General features: G+C 39.1%; 1 protein-coding gene and 1 pseudogene across 2 annotated transcripts in view; both read left to right on the forward strand.

Moving 5' to 3' along the window:
• The first annotated feature begins 8,185 nt into the window (after window positions 1-8,185).
• The window catches only part of LOC145481300 (uncharacterized), a 172,621-nt gene continuing 158,110 nt past the window's right edge, over window positions 8,186-22,696 (forward strand). Inside the window, exon 1 of the mRNA XM_081459765.1 lies at window positions 8,186-8,349. Coding sequence (XP_081315891.1) covers window positions 8,338-8,349 — 12 coding nt within the window. The 5' untranslated portion in view covers window positions 8,186-8,337. The remainder of the gene's footprint in view (window positions 8,350-22,696) is intronic.
• LOC145464455 (mitogen-activated protein kinase kinase kinase 2-like) lies at window positions 13,870-17,477 on the forward strand (annotated as a pseudogene). Its single transcript, XR_014041432.1, has 4 exons — window positions 13,870-13,887; window positions 14,794-14,952; window positions 16,918-17,047; window positions 17,380-17,477. The product of XR_014041432.1 is annotated as a mitogen-activated protein kinase kinase kinase 2-like (transcript).

Consider the following 22,696-nt stretch of genomic DNA (forward strand, 5'->3'; position numbering starts at 1 on the left):
CACAAAAGATAACGAAAGAAATCTTTGTCAAGATTTGTTGACAATTGAAAACACCGACTCGGACTTGAAAGTGCACGAGCTGCACTATGCAAATGAGCTAATTGTACGCGTCAGACTGTCCTTTCAAAAACTTTTGCACACTCACCAAACAAGCAGAAACAATAAGAAACCATCAAAACAGGTTTTGGTTATGATTAACCATTGTCTGAGAAACTCACAAATTAACTCGATACCAGAGTAGAGTGTTTTTTTGCTATATTCTTAAGTCAGAACAAACGCAAAAACATACGCGTAAGCTTACAACTAGCGCGAGCAGATCTTATTATTCATTCCCAGCGGGAGATTGAAGTCTTGTTTTCGACCCTAAGAAACCTACCTTTTCCGTTAGCTTAGAGCATAAAACTACATATAAGCGCCCTGGTTCGTATTCCCTGCCTTATTCCCTGCCATCGCTGTGAAAAATAAGCAAGATAATCTCTCAAAGTCTCTCAACTCTCACCATTTGATCACGCAACCTGACAACATCCACGCGAGAGCCCCCGACATGTGCGTGGATCCGCGCGGATATATGACGTCAGGATGGCGCAATTTGTTCTAAAAATAGAAAAATTGTCCCATATCATAGGTGCGCGCGGATCCCAAGACTTACGGTCTCCGTCCCCGATTATGGCTCCTGCTGTCACGCAATAAAAAAATAAATCGAAAACCATTCAGTGGATAAAGTGAAGAAATTGTGATCTGAAATTCACAGAGCCCAGTATGGAAAAGCCATGTTGGTGCAACTCTGTGGTGCACCAATATGGCGGCCGGAAAATAGTGCAAACACCTGGAACTTACTTTTGCTATCTGAGCGACTGATAATCTGTACCGAACAAACAAACAGTTACATAAGCACTTTTCCTAATGGTCTAACTTCTAAAAAAGCTACAAAATCATGAGACAGATATGCATTTTTCGACTAATGCGATTCTAGCTTTGTGTCACGCACAGCCGTAACTCTGAAATTCAAAATGCGCTGGTTTTCAAACAAAGCATACTATTGTGAAGGTGAATTAATCGACATGACACGAGCGTGGGACAAAGAAAAATTCTGAGTCCCCGACAGGAATCGAACCCATGACCTCCCGAACACCGGGCGGGCGCTCTATCCACTGAGCTACGAGAACTCATGGAGAGCAGGGTCATTTAACTGAGCTCATATATGATAGGCGTCCTGCATACTGCTAGGATCAACGCTATCGAATTCATCGCGAGCAGTGATAAGTTAATAAAGATGGTAAATTTTAAGCTCGGTAATGAAATGTGAAGGTGAATTAATGAACATGACACGAGCGTGGGACAAAGGTAGTAATGAGCATAATACCCACAGAAAACTAAGGTGGTGGCGTTCGAACTCCTTAATTAGACCTAATAGTATGGGTACACGAGTGTGATTTCTTTATTCAATTCATTACGTCAATACAAAGATATGCGTATACACGATTTCTCACGAAGAAATAGTTTCTCCATGGGATAGAGATAGAAACTCTTCGGTGTCGAGTTTCTTGTCTAAACTAGTTCGGACTGCTTGACCTCTGATGACAGTGTAAACAAATACAAACACAAAATCTAACAACATTTGGCGACGCGCGCGCTGTCTTGCGGGGTAGCTGGTCAAAACTGTATTGTCTCTAGAAATATTCGTTACAAGCGTTGGCGATCTGAAATTGAATTCTAGGTGTCGCCAACAGTTCAAATGTATCTCATGGAAAATGTTTGTCCGGTACAAGTTAATACTCAATTAATTAAAAATACTTTTACCGCAGGCTATGATCTATTCATCGGTTGTTCAACTTCACGTGCAGATCGTTATCTGACATTCAATCAAACTTAGTTTTCTATCGAGCCATTCGAACACCACCAAAGTAAACCAGACATGCGAAAACCGCGCGTGAACGCGCTGCTCTATAAATCTTTGATTACCACTAGTTTATTAATAATAACTTGCTTGTTACTCGGTCTTCCGGAAAGGCCGAGTCTGCACTTAGTGGGTCATGGTGCCAGGCGTTCCTAGCGGAGCGGCGCGAAAACTGGGAATGATAAATAGCAACGTGAAGATGAAATAGGAACAAAACTATGAATACTGACTTAACAAGCAACTGTATGATGCTCAGACAAACACCTCAGATGTTGAAGAAATCAGGGATCAAAAAAGAAGACGCAATGAATTACCTGGCATTCATCGTCAGAATCGTCCATGTTTGTGTTGGAAAACAGAGTGCTGAAAAGCGACGTGACACAATTGGCGGGAAAGAGGAGGAGCCTTCACTCATTGCAGTCACTTTCATTTTTCTTTCTTTTTTCCTTTTTTTATGTTTTTGTTTTTTTCTATTTTCGGAGCTGATACCAGTTTATTTTTGTTTGATTTAATTTTTAAAATTTTATTTTGCATATTTTTCGCGTAATTATGATAATTATTCGATGTTCCGGGATGTTCCAGAATGTTCCGGGATGTTCCGGAATGTTCCATGTTCCTGGTTTTATCGACGGCCGTACAGATCCCCAAATGTTAAATCTCGCCAAGAACTGGGATCATTTGTTCATCCTTTCAAATTATATGGGTCGGGAAGGCTACTTGTTCCTTTGTTGTAGCTTAATTAAATGATATCGCGATCTTGCAACAGGATCGAGACTTTTTCCGTACTCGGAATCGCACATGGCAGCCATGAAAACAAAACGAAGCCGGCTTTTTGCCAGCCACTAAAGTGAGCATGTCTAAGAATAACGTCGATGTTTATAAGCAAGAAAAACCGCTATTGCTGCAGACTCCGTGGCACCTAAATGAAAGAACAATCTTTGAGGAGACTCGTTCACTGATCGATCAAGTAGCGCTGTGTATTAATTTTGAATTGTTTTATTGTTAACAACAAAGGTGGCAACAGAAAAAGAAAGTGGTATTTCATGACTATCTGATGATTAAATTAGTTCTTGTTCATCGGATGATAAAAAAATTTGCTTTTTCAGTAAAACAAAATCGTTTCTCTTCCGTTTCTTCATTACTGCATCAGATATTTAACTTTCTTTCGTTTATCTCCAAAAAAACAAGCACATCAGGATCTTCCGTGTGTTTTGGAGAAAACAAGGGTTTTAAATTATATACCTTTGCGAGGAAAACAAAAGTATCAAGTTACAAAGTTGGTGTGAAGAGCTAAATTGTCACGTTTGCTGCTTCAACGTACTGTTGAATTTAACAGAAACGAAAATCAACGTAAAACACCAATAGTTACTGTGCGTAATTTTTGGACCTTGAATGAAATTACAATCTTGAAAAATACACACTGCTAGGGGGAAAAGCCCTAGCAGACTACCAAGGAAGATATAAACCGGAAGTGAACCGAGCAGGGGTGAGTACTTATGGGACTACCGTGCCAGAGCTATCAATTGCACTCTGCACTGTCTGAGATTGTCTCACTAGTTTTGTTTGTAATGGCTGCAATTTCAAAAATGGTGCTTTATTTGTGAAGCTGTTTATGCCATGAGAAAACAAGGTATGAGCAGTTTCATGTTACAAAAAGTTGTTTAATTCTTGGACCATGAGGGGAACGAAGTAGAATGGGAGTGGTTGTCGATTTTGTGTTAAAATGCGAGCAATTTCTAACTGAAAGCAAGTCGAACGACTGTAAGACACTGAAACCTGGTGCATTTTCCTACCTTGGTTCTCTACAATACACAATAGAACATAATCATTGCTAAAACTCGCTCAATTTAACAAGAAACGCAACGTAGCGATAGAGAGAAACACCAGATATTGTTTTGTGAACCTTATTCAGTTGCGATTTTGCCATTTTTTACCGGCAGAAAGTCACAGTCCTAAACTCCATACAAACTTCTACATTTTTCAAATATTGATATGTAAACATGCTGCTTGGTGTGAAGGCGTGCATTACAATTCGATGGATGCCCGTGCAAATGTTGTCACTACTTACGTAAACTTTCGCTCGCTCTAAGCAAGTAAAATCTGTAAAATGGCTAATTTGTAAATGAGGAGTAAACAGTTAAGGTTTTACCACGGTTTCTATTTTCTATTTTATTATCGTTTTCAGCTTATTTGAAACCCCACAGGGCGTTAAAGAACAATGAAAACGTAGTATAGTCGTGAACGCAAAAAATACTCTGGATTGACATAAACATTTACTGGTCAAACCCTCCCCTGATTCTTGTCTCAAGTTATATGTGAATTGGCTAAAACTGCACTTAGCTGCCCCTAGAGCAATAGTTTCTCTTTGTTTTTTATTCTGGTTGAGATGAATCAACTTTTACTTCCCAGCAAATTTTAGTGTAAAACTTCGCCAGCTAGCAGATACACCACCCTAATTTACACCTACTAAACACATTTGGAGGTGTGGTTGCAGGGCCTTATCTACATCTTCAGTGGGGAAGATGAGGGGAATGGGTGGATGGGTGTGGCCTCAGAGCCATCTACGGTCATATACAAGACTTCAGTGGACAGGGAGCGAAAATGGCCAGATGGGTGTGGCTCAAGGACCGTATCTACGCATTTTCCGAGTTCTGGGAGAGGGAAGCACGTGTATGGGAGGTACTAACATAATCCTAAGAAATTAACGAGCCAGTAAGTACCCACACAAACTAACTGAAATTAAATTACCCAAATTCCGGTTGAGGTTTAGATATTGACTGTGAGTAACTTCTGGGTTTCCCCGCCAGCAAAATATCGGCTGGGAAAAAGGTATTTTAAGATACTTAAGCAATAGACCACAGGTTTTTATAATTTATCGGCTGAAAAACCACGCGGGATGTTGGAAGTACACGAGAAGAATACGTAAATCACGAGCCCCGTGGGAAGTTGTGGCAAAATTATTCTGAGCCTGCGACCAGGCCCACGTTTGGTCCGTGTTTTGAATCCCTGGTGACGAGTTTGATCGCGTGACTTTTCCTGATGGGAAACTGCGCATGTGCGTGCTGTCCAGGTCTTAATTTGTCCACTGACGTAACTTGCGAGTATCGCTGCTTACCGAAGCTATTCCTACACTGTTTTGAGGCATTCGCTTATTTATCCAGGGTAAAAGTTGTCCTCCTTGCAAACAGCAACAGAGGGAAATTCATTCTGACGGTGGTGAAATCAATTAGCTGAATTTTACGGGTAAGTGAAAAAACCATTAAGTGGTAGTCAAATTCCGGAAAAAATGTCCGTTTCGTCGTCTCCAGCAACCTTTTACTATGCCATATCGGAGACGGTTTCTGCAAAATCTTACTACCTGTACTCCGTTGTGACCCAATTTTTACTTACTTACTTATGGCTTCGCAGGCATGTTAGATGTAAAAACCTGAAATGATCTGCGATCTGACGCATGTTTCCATATATTATGGTACTAGTATCTGACCTGGCGAGGACATCGGAGCCATTTTGTAGACATTGTAGACTTTTGCTTTTGGGTCGGTTTATAAGCCCTTAAACGCATGATTTTAGAAACGTTTTACCGAAACTCGTAACGGTACTGACAATTCAACTCAAACGTCGGTGAAGTGTCTTATGGTGTACTGCTCGAGAGCTTTGTTTGCTTGTCTGCGTATAGGAAAGGACTTCCGCTTAAGTTGAGACCTAACGAACTCTTGGGCACTGTCTAGCTGTCTTTCTGTCGAAAGCATACATGTAGGAAACGGAGTTCAGTCAACTTCCCTCATACGGGCCCGTTTCTTTAACGATACTAAAGTTGGCTGTCGCTAACATTCGCTACATTAATATGCGATCTGTTAACTCTAGATTAATAGTAACCAAATATTTCACCACAGTGATTCTAATTCTCTTGAAAACAAATACGAATAAGCCAAGCCCCGAATAATATTTAATCAGTTTGGGTCTTGAATTTTATAGCAATCATCAGCAGTTATCATTGGGTCTAAAGTTTGTCAAACTATATATGCTGTGAAAATTATTCTTCGCTCTAGCTTTTGCAAGACTTAATTGACTTGCAGATTTCGAAAGTCTGCCCGCCAAGATATGATGATGTTTAACATTTCTTTCTGAAATGTTTACATTTGTTCCAGCCACACTGACGAAGCGGTGAATTCTGCAAGAAAATTTGACTTCGTCCTCCATTTCAATTCATTTCAAGTCAAGCCGAGAAGTGAATTATGAACTAAGTCAACATTGATTAATTTATACTTCGTTATTTTGATTTTAATCTAGAAACAGTTTCGAAACTACAAAAATAAGTCAATCTCATGAGCATCGAATTGAATTCTTCATAGGCACTTAAAAACGGATAAATTTCTCTGTAAGCGGGCGGTCTGCAGCAAAAGCAAGCTTTGAAACAGTGTGAAGTCAAAGTAAAGCTTGAACAGACAATGCTTGAATGGTTTTGTATTTTTTTTTTTTTTTTGAAGTTTTCGCATCATTCATTTTTTTGGCTCGTTTGATTCCTCCCCCCTCCCCCCCGGGGCGGGGGGGGGGGCAACAAAAACAACCGCTCGTTTTCTAACTTTCTTGAAAAAGCTGTGTATTGACTTTGAAAACGAACTTTAGAACCAACAAGTACTTGATAGCCAAGCTAAATGTAACCTCACCCTTCACCCCCACCCCCTGCCAGAAAAAAGAATGGAATTTTGAAGTTGAAAAATTCTTTGCTTTTTAGCTTTCTTCGCTAGATATTCTTTAATCAAAATCAGTATTGTTCAAGTCTAAAATAGAAAGCTCTCAAGTTGACATTTCCCCCAAAGAGAAATTGCATGCATACCCAGAAACTTGAGAAAACTTGAAGCAGTGTTAGACTTGTTTTCCTCGATTTCGTGGAGCCGTATGACTCTTTTGTGGTACTTTTCTGCCACAAACTGGACTTGTTGAGTGAGGCTTGATAGTTTTGAATATAATAGTAAGAATCAAGGCACTTGCCTCGGAAAAAATTGTGAATTTGTTTATTTATTTATGTCAAGTTCCGGTAAGAGGATAGCATTAAAATATTGCTTCTGTAAAAAATTTAGTCTGGATACGGCCGTGGAGGGTTTACGTTTGTTAGATTTGGTGGCTTACGTTTATATACATACAGACGCTGTCTAGCAGGCCAAAGAGCTCATCAGAGTTCACTCAGCTTCCTTCATAAATTGAAGATTTTTCGTTACTTTTTCAGTAATTAAAACTTAGCCGCGGTGAACAACCTAACTAGTACTCTGTTTAATTTTATTTTCTGTGAGTTTCGAAGAATGTGTGACTAATGTGAAATTAGAGTTCCTCAGCGATTAGTGCAGGTCTCGCGGCAATTTCGATTCCTTGGATATTCTGGTATAACGTTACTTTCAGTTTTTATTTTCATCTTACAATTATTATTTTTGTAGTTATACGTGACTTTCCACTTTCTTTGTGAAGCTCGATTTGAGCAACAATCATTACAGTGACAAGTGTGTGGAAACTTTCCATGTTAGAATCTATAAAGTATAGTATTGATCCATGGCTGAGAGAAGTTTGAGCAACCTTCGGAGCAGTGATACAGAGCTTTTCACGGTTTTTAACGCCATCTTGCTTGGGGAGGGGAGCAAACACGGCAAAAATTATAGTAAATGTATGGGAAAAGTGTAAAGCTCCATGCTCAATAACAGGAGAGTGATTGACGTTATAAAGATTCTATAAATTACAACGACAACATAACCAGCAGAAGGTTGTTTTAATTAAATTTGAAGAACACAGACTTGCTGCGAGGCGAGAAAATGCACTTTTAATTTTTCACGCAAATGTCTCTAAATTTTCCCAGAAATTAACGACTCGGTTTCACCGGCAAATGAATGGAAAAATGAAGACCTCGGCTTTTCTAGCGAGGTTACTTCCCTCAAATTGGGTCATTACATTCTTTTACCTGATTGTTTTTAGATACCTTAGTTTTTAATTCGTAAATATTTCAGATTTCGAATTTTCGGTGAGTTGTTAGATATTAGGTTCTCCACTTTTGCCATACATTAACTGTAATGTATTGCCGTGTTTGCCCCCAAAACAAGAGGTCGCCAGATACCGTGAAAAGGACTTTCTAATGAGTTCTGTTCTGTTGCAAAACAATAGGGAGCTTAAGCAATAACAAAGCCACGTCGAAGACCATGCTAAGTCCGAAAAATACTTTCATGTTTTTACCCTCTAACATCGCATTAATATTTTTCTAGATCTGTCTACGTTATTTATTTTTGCGTTGCAAAAGTCATTTACACTGATGACAAATTATGTAGTAATTAATTTATTTCATTAGTAAATCACAATGTCAAGTGAAGTATACTTAGGCATCTGTCCTGAACTCTTTGCAGATTGGCTATCGGCTGCTGTGGAAAACGTTGATCCCCAAACAAGGAACAGCAGAGAGAATGGCTACAGGGGTGAGTTGCCTGTTTCAATAGCCGTACCTAATCTGAATCATTTGAAATGTGAAAGGCCAGTACATCAGCATTTTTATTACCTCGTAAGGTACTTCTGATACCTCAAGGCACTTACATGAAGTTAGGGAACTTTTGTTAGGTTGCGTGGCACACGGAAAAAGTGGGCACCTTAAAACGTGAGCTGTCAAGGTGGAGTGTTTTGAAACACGTTTCTGGCAATTTAGAACGGAGTCTGATGTTTCATGCATAACAAAATAGTTAATGAATAAGTTCTAATTCTCAATGGTATTGGTGACTACCTTTTTTTCTAAAACCCTGACCCCTTGAGTTAGCTTTTCCTGAATGGAACTTTGTTATTTCTGCACGTTGTTGATAAACTAAAAAAATAAATCTGAGAAAATTTATCTTTACTGCGAAGAAATTCTAGACCCCGCAGAAACTAAAGGCGTTACTGTGAGACTATGTGTTAGGCAAACAGAAACATGAAAATGTCGGATACATTTTGGTCGATCTTTTTTCTGCTCAACGAAATAGTATTTAGAAGTGAAAGGATAATTGAGTGATCCTACTAGCGTTTGTTAGTCGACAATCTATCCCTTTATCGCCGACAAAATTGGCGCTTACCCAGAAATGTGCCATTAAGGTTCTTTAATGAGAGAGAAAAATAGCAGATGTGCCACACTTTACGTCTAAGGGGAAGAGAGATAGTACCAGGCCCCGTCCACAGCTACGCCTGAAAAATTTGAAAACGCAGCTTTATTTCTGCGGTGAGGCCTACTGTCCACACTAATTCGTCAGGAAAACACAGCTTTTAAAAAACGTTATTCAAACCAGAAACTTTGAGAACCATGCGCCTTCTTTGCGTTTTAGTGTGGAGGAAAAACGTTTTAAAAATGTAGATTTTCAAAAACAATCACGTCCTGATAATCGTATGACTAACCGCAACCCTGAAGGGCGCACTCTAGCTTTTCTGCCACGGATGATTGTCGCGTTTTCAAATTTCTCCGGCGTGGTGTGGACGGAAAAGATTTGATGCGTTTTCGGTGTAAAAACGCCGTTTTTTTATTTTTCTCCGGCGTAGTGTGGACGGTGGCTTAACGTTGCTTTTCGCCTTAATTTATTTTAGTTTCAAAGTTCATCGGGATCTGGGCCTGAAGCAAGTAAGTTCAACGACACACTACATTTAATGTCTGATAAATTTTATTCTTTCCTGCCACGCTGCTCTTCACAATGAAAACAAGCATGAAGCAAGACCAGAGCAGATATGAAAGCAAGCGCAGGAAGTCTGACGATTTGATATATTGGTTCTTTCATGGCGCTTCCTTTAAGCTCCACAAACACACGTTGACTTGCTTGTTGTAGCAACATTCAAGAATTTTATTAGAGCAATCGCTAGTTGACATTGCCCCGGTCAGTGTAATCCTTTTTAAAAACTTTCTTTTCAGAGTCGAGTAAAGAAGAAGTGGACTTCGGGGAGATAAACAGTATTTCGGACGAGGTAATTCATACCCTTCTAATAACCTGGAGCATGCTAACCCATGGTTCCGGCAAGTAAAACAAAAATCAGTAAAAATGATTGGCACATCTTTTGTGGAGAGAACCTTGCAACAAATGCAATGCAACGCAATGAGGTTAACCCTATGTGAAAAACCAACCCGTGAGACAAGGCCGGACCACAACACCGGGAACTCCGTGGGCTACTCTTTGCGATAAGTCTGGTAGCCATGTAACGCTGGAGAAGCAGGAGAGAGGTCTTACGGTTTATATTTGAATACATTTCAGACAACATTTTTTACAACTTTACTTTATCTTTTGGGATGCTCAGCAAAACGGTATTTTGGTCACTGAGTGAATCTAACAGTGTTTGTTAGTTGTCAATCTATCCCTTTATCGCCGACAAAATTGGCGCTTACCCAGAAATGTGTCACAAAGATTCGTTAAAGAGAGGCAAAGGTAGCAAACGTGCCCCACTTTACGTCTAAGGGGAGGAGAGATAGTACCAGGCCCCGTCCACAGCTACGCCTGAAAAATTTGAAAACGCAGCTTTATTTCTGCGGTTAGGCCTACCGTCCACACTAATCCGTTGGCAAAACAGAGCTTTTCAAAAACGCTCTTCAAACCAGAAACTTTGAAAACCATGCAAATTGTGTGCGTTTTAGTGTGAACGAAGAACATTTTTAAAATGTAGATTTTCAAAAACAATCACGTCTTGATAATCAATATGACTAACCGCAACCCTCAACGGTGCACTTCGGCTTTTCTGCTACGGATGATTAATTGTCGCGTTTTCAAATTTCTCCGGCGTGGTGTGGACGGAAAAGATTTGATGCGTCTTCGGTGTGAAAACGCCGTTTTTTATTTTTCCCTGGTGTAGTGTGGACGGGGGATTAACGTTGCTTTTCACCTTAATTTATTTTAGTTTCAAAGTTTATCGGGATCTGGGTCTGAAGCAAGTAAGTTCCACGACACACAACATTTAATGTCTGATAAATTGTATTCTTCCTGCACACGCTGCTCTTCACAATGAAAACAAGCATGAAGCAAGACCAGAGCAGATATGAAAACAATCACAGGAACTCGCCTGACGATTAAGTAGATTTGTTCTTTCATGGCGCTCCCTTAAAGTTCCACAAACAAACGTTGACGAACTTGTTGTAGCAACATTCAAGAAATTTTTCAGGGCAATCGCCAGCTGACATTCTCTCGGTCAGTGTAACCCTTTTTAAAAATTTCCTTTTCAGGATTCAGTCTACCAGAAGCCGACAGAGGGTGGATGTCAGTGACGGAAGAGGTACGTTATATCCTTCTAATAATCTGGATCACGCTAACCCATGGTTCCGGCAAATAAAACAAAAATCAGTGAAAATGATTGGCACATCTTTTGTGGGGAGAAACTTGCCACAAATGCATCGCAACGCAATGAGTTTAACCCTATGCGAAGTACCAACCCGTGAGACAAGGCCAAACCACAACACCGGGAACTCCGTGGGCTACTCTTTGCGATAAGTCTGGTAGCCATGTAACGCTGGAGAAGCAGGAGAGAGGTCTTACGGTTTATATTTAAATACATTTCATACAACATTTTTTACGACTTTACTCGATCTATTGGGATGCTCAGCAAAACGGTATTTTTGGTCACTGAGTGAATCTACCAGCGTTTGTTAGTTGTCAATCTATCCCTTTATCACCGACAAAATTGGCGCTTACCCAGAAATGTGTCACAAAGATTCGTTAAAGAGAGACAAAGGTAGCAAACGTGCCCCACTTTACGTCTAAGGGGAGGAGAGATAGTACCAGGCCCCGTCCACAGCTACGCCTGAAAAATTTGAAAATGCAGCTTTATTTCTGCGGTTAGGCCTACCGTCCACACTAATCCGTTGGCAAAACAGAGCTTTTCAAAAACGCTATTCAAACCAGAAACTTTGAAAACCATGCAAATTGTTTGCGTTTTAGTGTGGACGAAAAACATTTTAAAAATGTAGATTTTCAAAAACAATCACGTCTTGATAATCAATATGACTAACCGCAACCCTGAAGGGTGCACTTCAGCTTTTCTGCCACAGGTGATTGTCGCGTTTTTAAATTTCCCCGGCGTGGTGTGGACGGAAAAGATTTGATGCGTTTTCGGTGTGAAAACGCCGTTTTTTATTTTTCTCCGGCGTAGTGTGGACGGTGGCTTAACGTTGCTTTTCGCCTTAATTTATTTTAGTTTCAAAGTTCATCGGGATCTGGGCCTGAAGCAAGTAAGTTCAACGACACACTACATTTAATGTCTGATAAATTGTATTCTTTCCTGCCACGCTGCTCTTCACAATGAAAACAAGCGCGAATCAAGACTTGAGCAGATATGGACACAAGCAGAGGAAGTCTGACGGTTTAGTATATTTCTTCTTTCATGGCGCTTCCTTTAAGCTCCACAAACACCATATGACTTGCTTGTAGTAGCAACATTCAAGAAATTTTTCAGAACAATCGCTAGTCGACATTGCCTCGGTCAGTGTAACCCTTTTTAAAAGTTTCCTTTTCAGAGTCGAGTGAAGAAGAAGAAGGCCTAGGGGAGATAATGAAAACAAGCATGAAGAAAGACCAGAGCAAATATTACAATTATTTCATTTTATATTTGTTCAGAGAAGCCTATAACATTCAGTGATAAAGTTTATTACTTTCATCTATTTTTTTGTTTTGCAATGCTACTTTTTATACTTTAAATTTTTATAAATATGTATATTTTATATTTTAAAATGTAAAGCGCGAATGAATATTTTATATAATTAGCGCTATATAAATTTGATGATGATGATGATGATGATGATGATTATTATTTATGCTAGCTTTGCTCATGAAAACAAGTGCAGAAAGTTTCCCGGGGTATTTTATTTGTTCTTTCATAACGTGTCCTCTAAGTCCCACAAACACAAGTTGACTGGCTTGCTGTGTGCCCCTCCCACCTCCCCCCCCCCCCACCCCCCACTGCAGTGGCAGCATTCAATACATTTTTCAGAGCAATCAATTTCTGCCATTATTTCCTCGGTCAGTTTGACCATTTAAATTTTGTTTTCAGTGAGAGACTCTCCTTTCCCAGGTTGGATTCAAAAAGAATGCCTTGGGGCAGGAAATTTTGGCAAGGTACTTTATATCCTTCTAATAACCTGGAACAGGCTAAACCATGGTTCCGGCTAATAAAACAAAAATCAGTGAAAATGATTGGCTCATCTTTTCTTGGAATAAAATTCGTCATGCTTAACCTTACGACGTGTATTATAAAGAACTGCTCATTGCTGCAAAAATTTAACCTTCAGTTCAGACCTAAAAATCCCTCACGGTTCTTCATTTGTTTTAACTTTTAGAAAATGTATCATTTATATAGCCGTTTTATCTTCAAAGCCTCCGAACGAAAACGTTTTAATGTGAGGCGGTCAATAGAGATATACTAATAACTTCAGACCACACAGCTCAAGAAGTTTCATTTATACTAAGACTTGATTAAAAACTTATCGTCTGTTACATTTTTTACAACTAATTATGCCAACGAAATTAATATGGCTTTTGTTGTTACGTTCAGTTCTGGGTAATTGTAATGCTCTCACTCTATACACGACAGAAAACTTTAAGTAGATGCATTGCAACTGTAGATTCCCCTCCTATCCAACCTGTTTTTAGATTTCCCGAGTTTTAAATTCCACCAGAACTACTGAATTGTAATAACAGTCATCTGAGGGATGTTAACCTACATTTCGTGTTATTGTAAAAAAAAAAAAAAAAAAAATGTTCCTTACACAATATCTTGTAGGTGTACAAGTGCGTTACTAGGGATAATGAAATTTTGGCAGTGAAAGTTGTTAAAATGGAGCCTCAGTACACCGAAACACAAAAGGTTAGACTTGTAATAGCTATGTATATCAAAGACGTAGGCTTACTCTCTGCATGTCCTGTTCCAAGTGTATTTAAGTAATCAGATGTTAAGGAGACGAATATTTAAGCAATGTTTAATGTTTCCTGTGATGTAAGCAAAGGGAGACAATGACATCATATTACTTGGTAATGGGCCTTTTCGGCGATTCGGCAGCCATTTTGAATTCTGCTGTTTCAAATAGCAACTATGGGATGTTCAGGGGGCAAATTAGCATGTATTTGCCCCATGAACATCCCATAGTAGCTATTCGAAACAATGGATTTCAAAATGACCGCCATTTTGTCGAAAAGGTCCATTACGTCCTGATGTTTTCGATTCGTAGGGTTTTTTTCGCAGTGTTGGGTATTTTCCCATGATATCAGCGAACTACCAAAAATGACTCAAAACTGATCAAAATCGTCGAATTGCTAAAAAGTCCAAACAGTGTAAACATACCTGCATGAAGGTTACATTTTACTGACTAAAACAAGATCAAATTTGAAAAACCGTACCAGTCAAATACGGTTGCTTTGGAAACATCGAGTTTTAAGTATAATGACACGCCACCAAAATGTGTCCGAATACATTTCAGATAAAGTTGCAATATTTTTTTAAAAAAAGTCTTAAACGGTTGTAATCGTTAGCTTGGGTACGTTCTGCACCCACCCACCCCCCCTTCCCTGATCTCAAGGGGTTAATATGGTCAAATTGAGGATTGTTCTGAATTTTCAAATCTTATTCCAGATGCCCTTTACCCGCACCAGTCATTATACTTCTTCCACATTTACTTTCGGTTCTATGAGGTGATATTTGATGAGGCCAAATCTGTCTTTTTAGGTGTCAATCTGCCTCAGTGAGTTCTCGCTCTACAATTTAATCGCTGAATTTGGACGAGCACCAGCAGCGACAATTTTCTTGCTAATTTGAGTTGTTGATCCAACAAGTTATCTTTAGCATATTGCTCGTAATGGCAACCAGATTTCATCGCTGAGTGTACCCAGGCATACACAAGAGATTTAACAAGTGAAGTTTCATTTGATTGAACACGACAGTTTTTATTCAGAATTGTTTGTTTATTCTTTTAGGAAGTGGAAGTTTTAAAAAACGAAACACGCATTTTGAAGAAACTCAGACACATAAGAATCGTGTCATATTATGGAAGTGAACAAAAAGATGGTCATCTTCATCTGTTTATGGATTTCATGGCTGGGGTAAGAGCTTACATGTAGTGTGGATGTCGGGTTCCTCAATCGAAGTGCAATGGTCATTCTAGATAGCCAGATCTACTTCAATATTGTGTTCGCTTGTTTGTTTAGTTTTGTTTGTTTTTGTAATTTTGCTATGGGGGAATCGTATAAGTGCTTTACAACCAACATATTAATATGAAAACGTATTATATAGCTGCGTCTCAGAAGGACTGGGAACTACCGAATTCACGAATTTGATTGGCTGAAAACGATAATTGACCTCTGTCTAGATTTTCCCATCCAGATTGGCATCTAAACCGGTTACAGTTTAAGGTGAAAAAGTTGCAAACTGAAATACAAAAAAATGACTATTTCCTTGTAAAGATATTCTTTAAAGAAGAGCTAAAATGTCGGTGAGGAAAAAAGTGACGAGGACAAGCAAACTTTGGCAGATTTATGTTCAGCTCATCGTCGTTCGCAAGCAAAATGTCAGCTAGTACAAACCAGTTACTTTAACGGATTAATTTTTCTCTTGTTTGCCCTAAGAGCGTTTCCTCGGGCTTCGTACGGTAGTATCAAATCGTACTTTACGAGTAAGCTTATTCAATAAAAACAAAAGAATCAGGATATTTCATCCAATCACTTGTTGTTTGCCTCATCCTCAAAGTTCTGTTTATGACGATTATTTTTTATTTATTTTTTTATTTTTTTCAGCATCTGACCTGGGTTGTTCGAAAGGTGGATAACTCTATCCACTGGGAAAATCACTATCCCACCAGATAGCGATTTATCCGGTGGATAGCGTTGTCCAGCCTTCCAACAACCCGTGAGCCTGAGGTACCTGTTTCAGCATCATAGTTTGTTTTTAAGTCAGCTGTCATAGTTTTTTTGTCAGTGTTTTCGTAGTCGAACTTTGTTATCTCGTGAGAACGAGTTGAGCATGAACTTTGCTTACCTGGCGGGTTTTCAAGCAATATAATTCATGGATCGACCCGTTCCGAAAACGATCGACGTCTTTGTAAGTGAAATGAACGTATAAGACGTGAATCTCGCGACGACTTTCTTCACAAAACACCGCATTCCGTATAATACGTCGTTCACGAAGAGCGAGCACACGATACAGAAAGACGTCGCGTTCTCCCAGTTTCCACGGTCTACGCTAGGAACGCCTGGGACCATGATGCCCGTTCTGGCGACCAAGAACGGCTTGCATTTTATGATTCGGGCTTTTCTACGGAAGCCCGAGTAATAAACGTTGAAATGTTTTTCATGTCACCGACTGTCTTCTTCGTCGGTTTCATTTCTCTTTTTCGCTCGTCGAGGAAAGTTTCTTGTTGGCTGTTTCCTTCGTCCTGTCCGGCAACAACTCTTCCGTAAGTCAACTTTGTAAATTCGCTGTTCTCCTAAATTGTAGCTCCTCGGGTAATAGAATTCAGTCTTAGAGTGTTCAACCATCGTTTCCAGTCGTTACAGTTTTCAGGATAAAAAAGCTTTTTCAATTACCTTTCGGTTTGTTTTAGCAAGCCCCAAGCCCGTAATCGGTTCGGGGGCATTACGGAAGGATATTAAATGCCCTAGAATTAGCCAATCAGAGCGCGCGTTTTATCGCCTACAAACACAGGCCTATAAAATTAATATTTTTATCATATGGCTTGTGTTTGTGCCGATATAACGCGAGCTCTGATTGACTAATTCTATGGCATTATTCTCCCGTAATGCCCACGGGGCGATTACGAGCCTGCAAGAACAAAGCAAAAAGCCATATAATAAACAGTTTATTAACCTCGAATGTTCAGTCTTTAGGGTTCACAGCCACTTTAAATTTTCGAAAATTTGAAATGGTTCTGAGCCTGCTGAAAAGTGCTGAAACTGCTGGCAGCCTCCTTAAACTCGGTGATAGCCATTTGGATAAAAATACTGATAATGATAATGTCAACGAATACTCAAAATCCAAATTAGCAACTTATAAGTTCTTGTTGTTGTCTACAGGGATCATTATTCGCCCATATAAAAAAGAGCGGAGTTCTTTTTGAAGATGAATCACAACGTTACACAAATCAAATGCTGCAAGGCATCAAATTTTTGCATTCACAGAACGTAATTCACCGAGATATAAAAGGTACGTTTCGTAAAATAGGTAACGAGTATTATGTGTTTTTTTTTGGATTAGAAAACAAATTAAACGTGAAAATAGATCATGCCAGTAGTTTTATTATCGCAAAACAATTGGATATTTCCTTTTAGAGCTTCACGACGTTACGAAATCCGAATTTTCTCTAAAATATGACAAAAGGAGGGTATTTAGTTATCGTTGCAATTACATTTAATGAATTTCTCAAGTTTTTCAATGTCTTCAACCTTTTCCTATCAATTCTATTTTCGCCACACGTCTCTGTCATAACCGAGTATGTGGTTTAATATTATTGCAACTTCTGCATTTGTCACTTTTAGGATCAAATGTTCTTTTAGACGGCAAAGGAAATGTGAAATTAGCGGACTTTGGGTTGTCAAAATTGATCCAGGTAGTAAAAGTGTACTGTATGCAGTAGTTACTCACGCTTTCAGTGCTGAAGAGTCACAGTAGGGACTGAATAGCTATCGTCTGCTTGTAATATTATTCGCTCTCGATTTCCACGAGGTGAAGGAACATAATGTTTCACTACAATTGCATTTGATAGGCATGCTTTTTTCTAATTGTTATATTTACCTATTTAATTTATAGTGAAAAGAAAATTACTTTAGTTGTGGTTACTTAAACTTTGTTTGCATAACTTCACCTTCCTTTATCGGTTTTGACTATTTTGAAGGTACTTTTCATTTAATAACGCTTTGTGGAGATACTGAAATCCACGAAACGGATATCAGTCATTTTGGCGTCATTTCAACGCCATATAACGTCGTCATTAATCAATGTTATGGACCTCAGACTTTTGAAAGTGCTCTTAAATCCTCCATTTGGCTGGCTGCCAACAATTCTACTGTCATAGCTTCAACAGCGAGTTTTACAACTCCACCCCACCCACCCCACCCCCTCCACCCGCATTCTCTCGCACTCCGGATCCAACAAGTCCGAAAAATAGTAGGGTGGGAATAGGGTTAACAAAATAACCACCTCTCGTCCACCTTATTCTAGAAAGTTGGCAGTAAAACAAATTTGGTATCTCACTGCGGTACCCCGTACTGGATGGCACCAGAGATATTGTGGGGTAAAGGCTATGGACGGAGAGTAGATATCTGGTAGGTTTAATGCACAAGCAATGCTTTTCCGCTATTTTGTTTTTACAATTAAAAAAGGCAGACTCTTAGGTGGATCTCGATTGAAGAACGAATATTTATGCTCCGAGACTAACATTAAAAATGGACCTTTGCCCACAATCGAACCAAATAACGATTTTCTGGCTCCGGTCTTTGATGTTCTCCAAAGCGTGAGGCGTTCAGTTACCGCTGACGAAAACGCACAATCTCTGGGAACGAGATTGTTCTACTTCGATACGACCTTGTATGATAAGGTCACTTGTAAACTGTTATTGTTTTTATGTCAGTAAAAGGTTTTTCAAGGTATGAGTCATGAGTAAAAGCCTCTTCTGTGGTCTCACAGTAATCTAGAACATTAAGATTTGCCAGGCTATGCCAAATTCATATTGTTTTACTTTCGCCAAAATTTGTGACTGTTTGTTTGTTTGTTTGTTTGTTTGCTTGTTTTTTTCTGAAGGAGTCTCGGTTGTACAGTTGTCGAAATGTTAACAGGAAAACCTCCTTTGGGTGATCTCGAACCAGCTGCGGCCATGTTTAGGATTGGAACCGAACCCACCGAGCCTACACTTCCGGAGAGTGCATCACAAGATGCTTTAGAGTTTGTCAAGGCTGCCTTGACGTGGTCAGTACTATTACTTGTAGGGATGAAGTCTTGGTTATTAAGCTGAGGAATGTATGTGAAAAATTATGTTTGAAAGCTTGTAAAGGTACGAACGCAGGTATTCTTGAAGTGTCGTTGGTCGAAGGACATTACAGAATCAGAGGTAGTGTTATAAAATTTGAAAGGTAGGATGAAGGAGTAAAAAAAAACCTAATTCGTTTTGTTGTTTTTGAAGGAAACCTGAAGAACGACCTTGGTCCGATGAGTTGCAACGCTACAAGTTCGTTTCAAAAAGGTATCGCCACAAAAATCGACAGAAGTGTTTTTAACCTTTTTTCCAATCATCCATCAAGCTATGTTATAATTCATAGATAATTTAAAGCTGTCAAGAGAGCTCATGGTACGAGTACAGCCCATTGATAAAAGGTTACTGTAATATCCGTTCAGTGTATTGTACATGTTTTCGTTATGAGTCGGGTGTCCGTGAGAGAACAAGACAGGAGGTGATACAGCTCAAATCACCGATTTCGCTCAAATTTGGCATAAATCTTAGGTTTAATAATGATTATGGCAAATATAGCAGGTCAAAATATTCTATTCCCTCCAAATCTACTGTATCATGTTCTAAAATTATCAGACTCAGAACGCAGTAATTCATTTAAACTAGGTAATTTTATTTATCTCAGTACAGTCAAACCTGTATTAAGCGGACACCATCGGGACCCATGCTAGTGTCCGCTTAAGGTTACAGTATACCTTCGGGTCGGCAATTTTTTTCAAATTTGGATTTTTGGGTCAAAATAGTGGTCGAAGAATAATCTCTAATTTCTGAAAAAAAAAATTGAAAAAGGCTAAATATTGGCGGAGAAATGGCGGTTTTATGTTTTCAACGGAAGTAAAAGTTTACCTCTTGATTGACAGCCCTATGGCGCGTATGCAATCAACCGAGACGATTTTCGCGGGAATTACCTATATGGATGTCACGAATTGACTACTCAGTTGATCAGCATTGTTGTTCTGACTACCCAGCATTTTTGGTATTAGGCGTGTCTCTATTAAGTTATAAGTAAACATAGACCACGTTTAAACCATGGACCAGTTCGAAAAAGCGAAAACAGCGAAGAACGAATGAAAATACATTAATGAGTGAAGAAGCGAAAGTTCGCCACGCGGACGAAGCTATAGTTATCGTATAAGGCGGGCAAATATTCGTGGTAAGAGAAAAGAAAGGTTCTGTAAAAATTTCGGAACTTGACAGCAATAACAGGGATGCTGAGTCCGATATCGACGAATCGTCGGACTCATTGAGACCATTTGAAATATTATCCATGCACAGTTGCCCACACATAGTTGCTCTCTACGCTTTCTTTTGTTTGTTTCCTTCGCTCAGCCACTCTAGCGTTCGTATCCTTTTTAGTCTTCCCCATTTTGCCAGACCAGCTTCAAGAAAAACCGAACTAGAGAAAAATTATCTCTCTGCCTTCGGTTCCTTGAGCGCATTGCTAAACACAAGAGTTTTTTAGCGATTCGCGCGTAAATTTCACCAGGAGGTTAACGGTAGTAAACTCTTCCTGCACTGATTGGCTTAGTTATCTGAGAACCCAGTTGAAGGCGTTTGTGGGCGGAGTTTGTTTTCGAAGCATAAAATTTTTCTTAGCGCTGTTTTATCGAATAAATTTTTTCACTTGAAGTAGACACTTTAAAGAGCTATAACTCAAAGTGATTTTGTTCAATTGCTCTTAAATTTGGACAGTGGCTAGTTTAACATATAAACTACAAAAGCGTGTCTGGGAATTGTTAATTTCGAGATACTTTTTCTTCGAGAGCGATTTTTGTACGATCACTCCACATTTTTTAAATCCTATTTCGAAAATGTTCTGTAACTTTTTACTGCAATTGAATATGCCAAAACGCAGACACGCTTTTTAAGCGCTTTGGGCCCTGAAACCGAGGAAAAAATTAAATTGGCGAAAAACGAAATTCGCTTTGACTTGTAGCTTTGGAAAGGTGATTCGGGCGCTCGCATTTAGTGGTCGTGAAAAATTCGACAATTCATTTTCTTTCAAAATTCTTGGTATAGTTTGATAGCCAGCTCCATAAGCTTTAATTTGATATAGGGGTTTAGGTATCTACAGCTTAAACTACACGCGCTACATCGCTTGCGCGCGAGACACCCCTGAAGGTATACTGTAACCTTAATGCAAGGTGTCCTTTGAAAACAGGTTCCCTCAGAATTCGTCTCAAAAGAGTCATTAATATCCGTCAGTATCAAAAGACTTTGAAAGGGTCAAACAACATTCTCTAGAACGGTCGATAACTTTGAAATACCGCATTTCCATAAACAATGACAAGTACATAAGGTAAAGCGTACACAGTAACTGTATCTATATCGATCGAATCATGTGAAGGTTCACAAAAATCAAACAAGAACAAAAGTTCTGTAAAAGCTAAACACAAAACTGAATAACAAAATCTACTAAAATGAGGACAACAAAAAAATCATGCATTCTTTTTGCAGAGTCCGTTTGATACATGTTTCTAATAATAGAAATGACCATCATAAAAGTCAAGTTTAAGGTGTCTGCGTCCGCTTAATATATAGAGGGTCCCCTATACCTCTTCTGAAAACAGTTTCACGCAAAAGTAAATGGCCTTTTCACGCATCACGAAAAATTCGAAAAACAGCTTCACGTTCACAGAAAAAAGTAAGCAATCACGTTTCACGTAAAAATGCAAATTCTATTCACGTTTCGCAAAACATACAAATACAATCATTACAAAAATGTATCTGGCAATACTGAAATGTACCACAGTAGTTAATGTCAGGTGTTTTTTGTTCAATTAATGCCAAAAGAACCAATAATATTGGGATAAGCAATATTTTAATTATTTTTAGGCTTTGTTAATTGGTTCCACAGAATTTCAGGAATTGTAGGTTTAGCCTGTACTGTACACTTTTACATCATAAAAGACCATAAAGAAACATTGACAAATACAAAATATAAAAATTGACAAATACAAATATAAAAACCAACAGGACTGGACAAAAACCTGAAATATAGGATTTGTTTTCATACACTTCATCGCAGCTAGAACTGAGATCGAGTGTTGAACATATTCGAGATTTCTGGGGAAAATAGCACTGTTTACATGCACTTTGATGCATTATTCCATCCAAAGATGTCTAAATAATTTTTGTTCTTACAGCATCTTACAGAGGTTACAGAGACACTATCCATAAAGATTGACAATGCAGACGGCAGCTAGGTCATGCACGAGGTCACCAGCAATAAAGATGACAATATGAATAAAATATGCAAATGCTGCCTTCGTGAAGACAAAAGAAAGAATCCAAAAGACATATTAACACTTTGTTGACATATTTCGGTTATGACATCGAAGCGATGGTTGAGCAGACATCAGTTAAGGGCGGATAGAGTGTGGATACTGACAGATTAACTCACCTTTTCCGCAGAACCCTCCATTTTCTGCCTTTTCTTGATCGAAATGGCGTGATACCCCGCGTGTGTGACACAGCGTGACAGACTAGATTCCAGGCCCTCCTGGTTCACTGTTGCTGTGGTTAGTTCTCAGTCCTCCATCCTCACGCGCGTCGAGAGATGTCGAGAAAGGCCGGCCGTCACGCTTTTTACATCCAGTTTGGTGTAGTTTACGAGCTTTTATGATGCTAAAATCTCCAAAAATGTGAAAAATTATTCCCACAAAAGTCGATGGTTCACAAATCACGCGACATTAAATGCAATTTTCACGGATCACGAAAAAAATCGAAAACCAGTTTCCCGAGGACGGAAAAATATAGATTCACGAATCACGGAAAAAATAAATCCTCATTCACGCTTCACGCAAAGAAAAAACGCCCATTCACGCGTCACGAAAAAAGTATAGGGGACC

The sequence above is a fragment of the Orbicella franksi genome, chromosome 1, assembly GCF_964199315.1.
Source record: "Orbicella franksi chromosome 1, jaOrbFran1.1, whole genome shotgun sequence".
Lineage (NCBI taxonomy): Eukaryota > Metazoa > Cnidaria > Anthozoa > Scleractinia > Merulinidae > Orbicella > Orbicella franksi.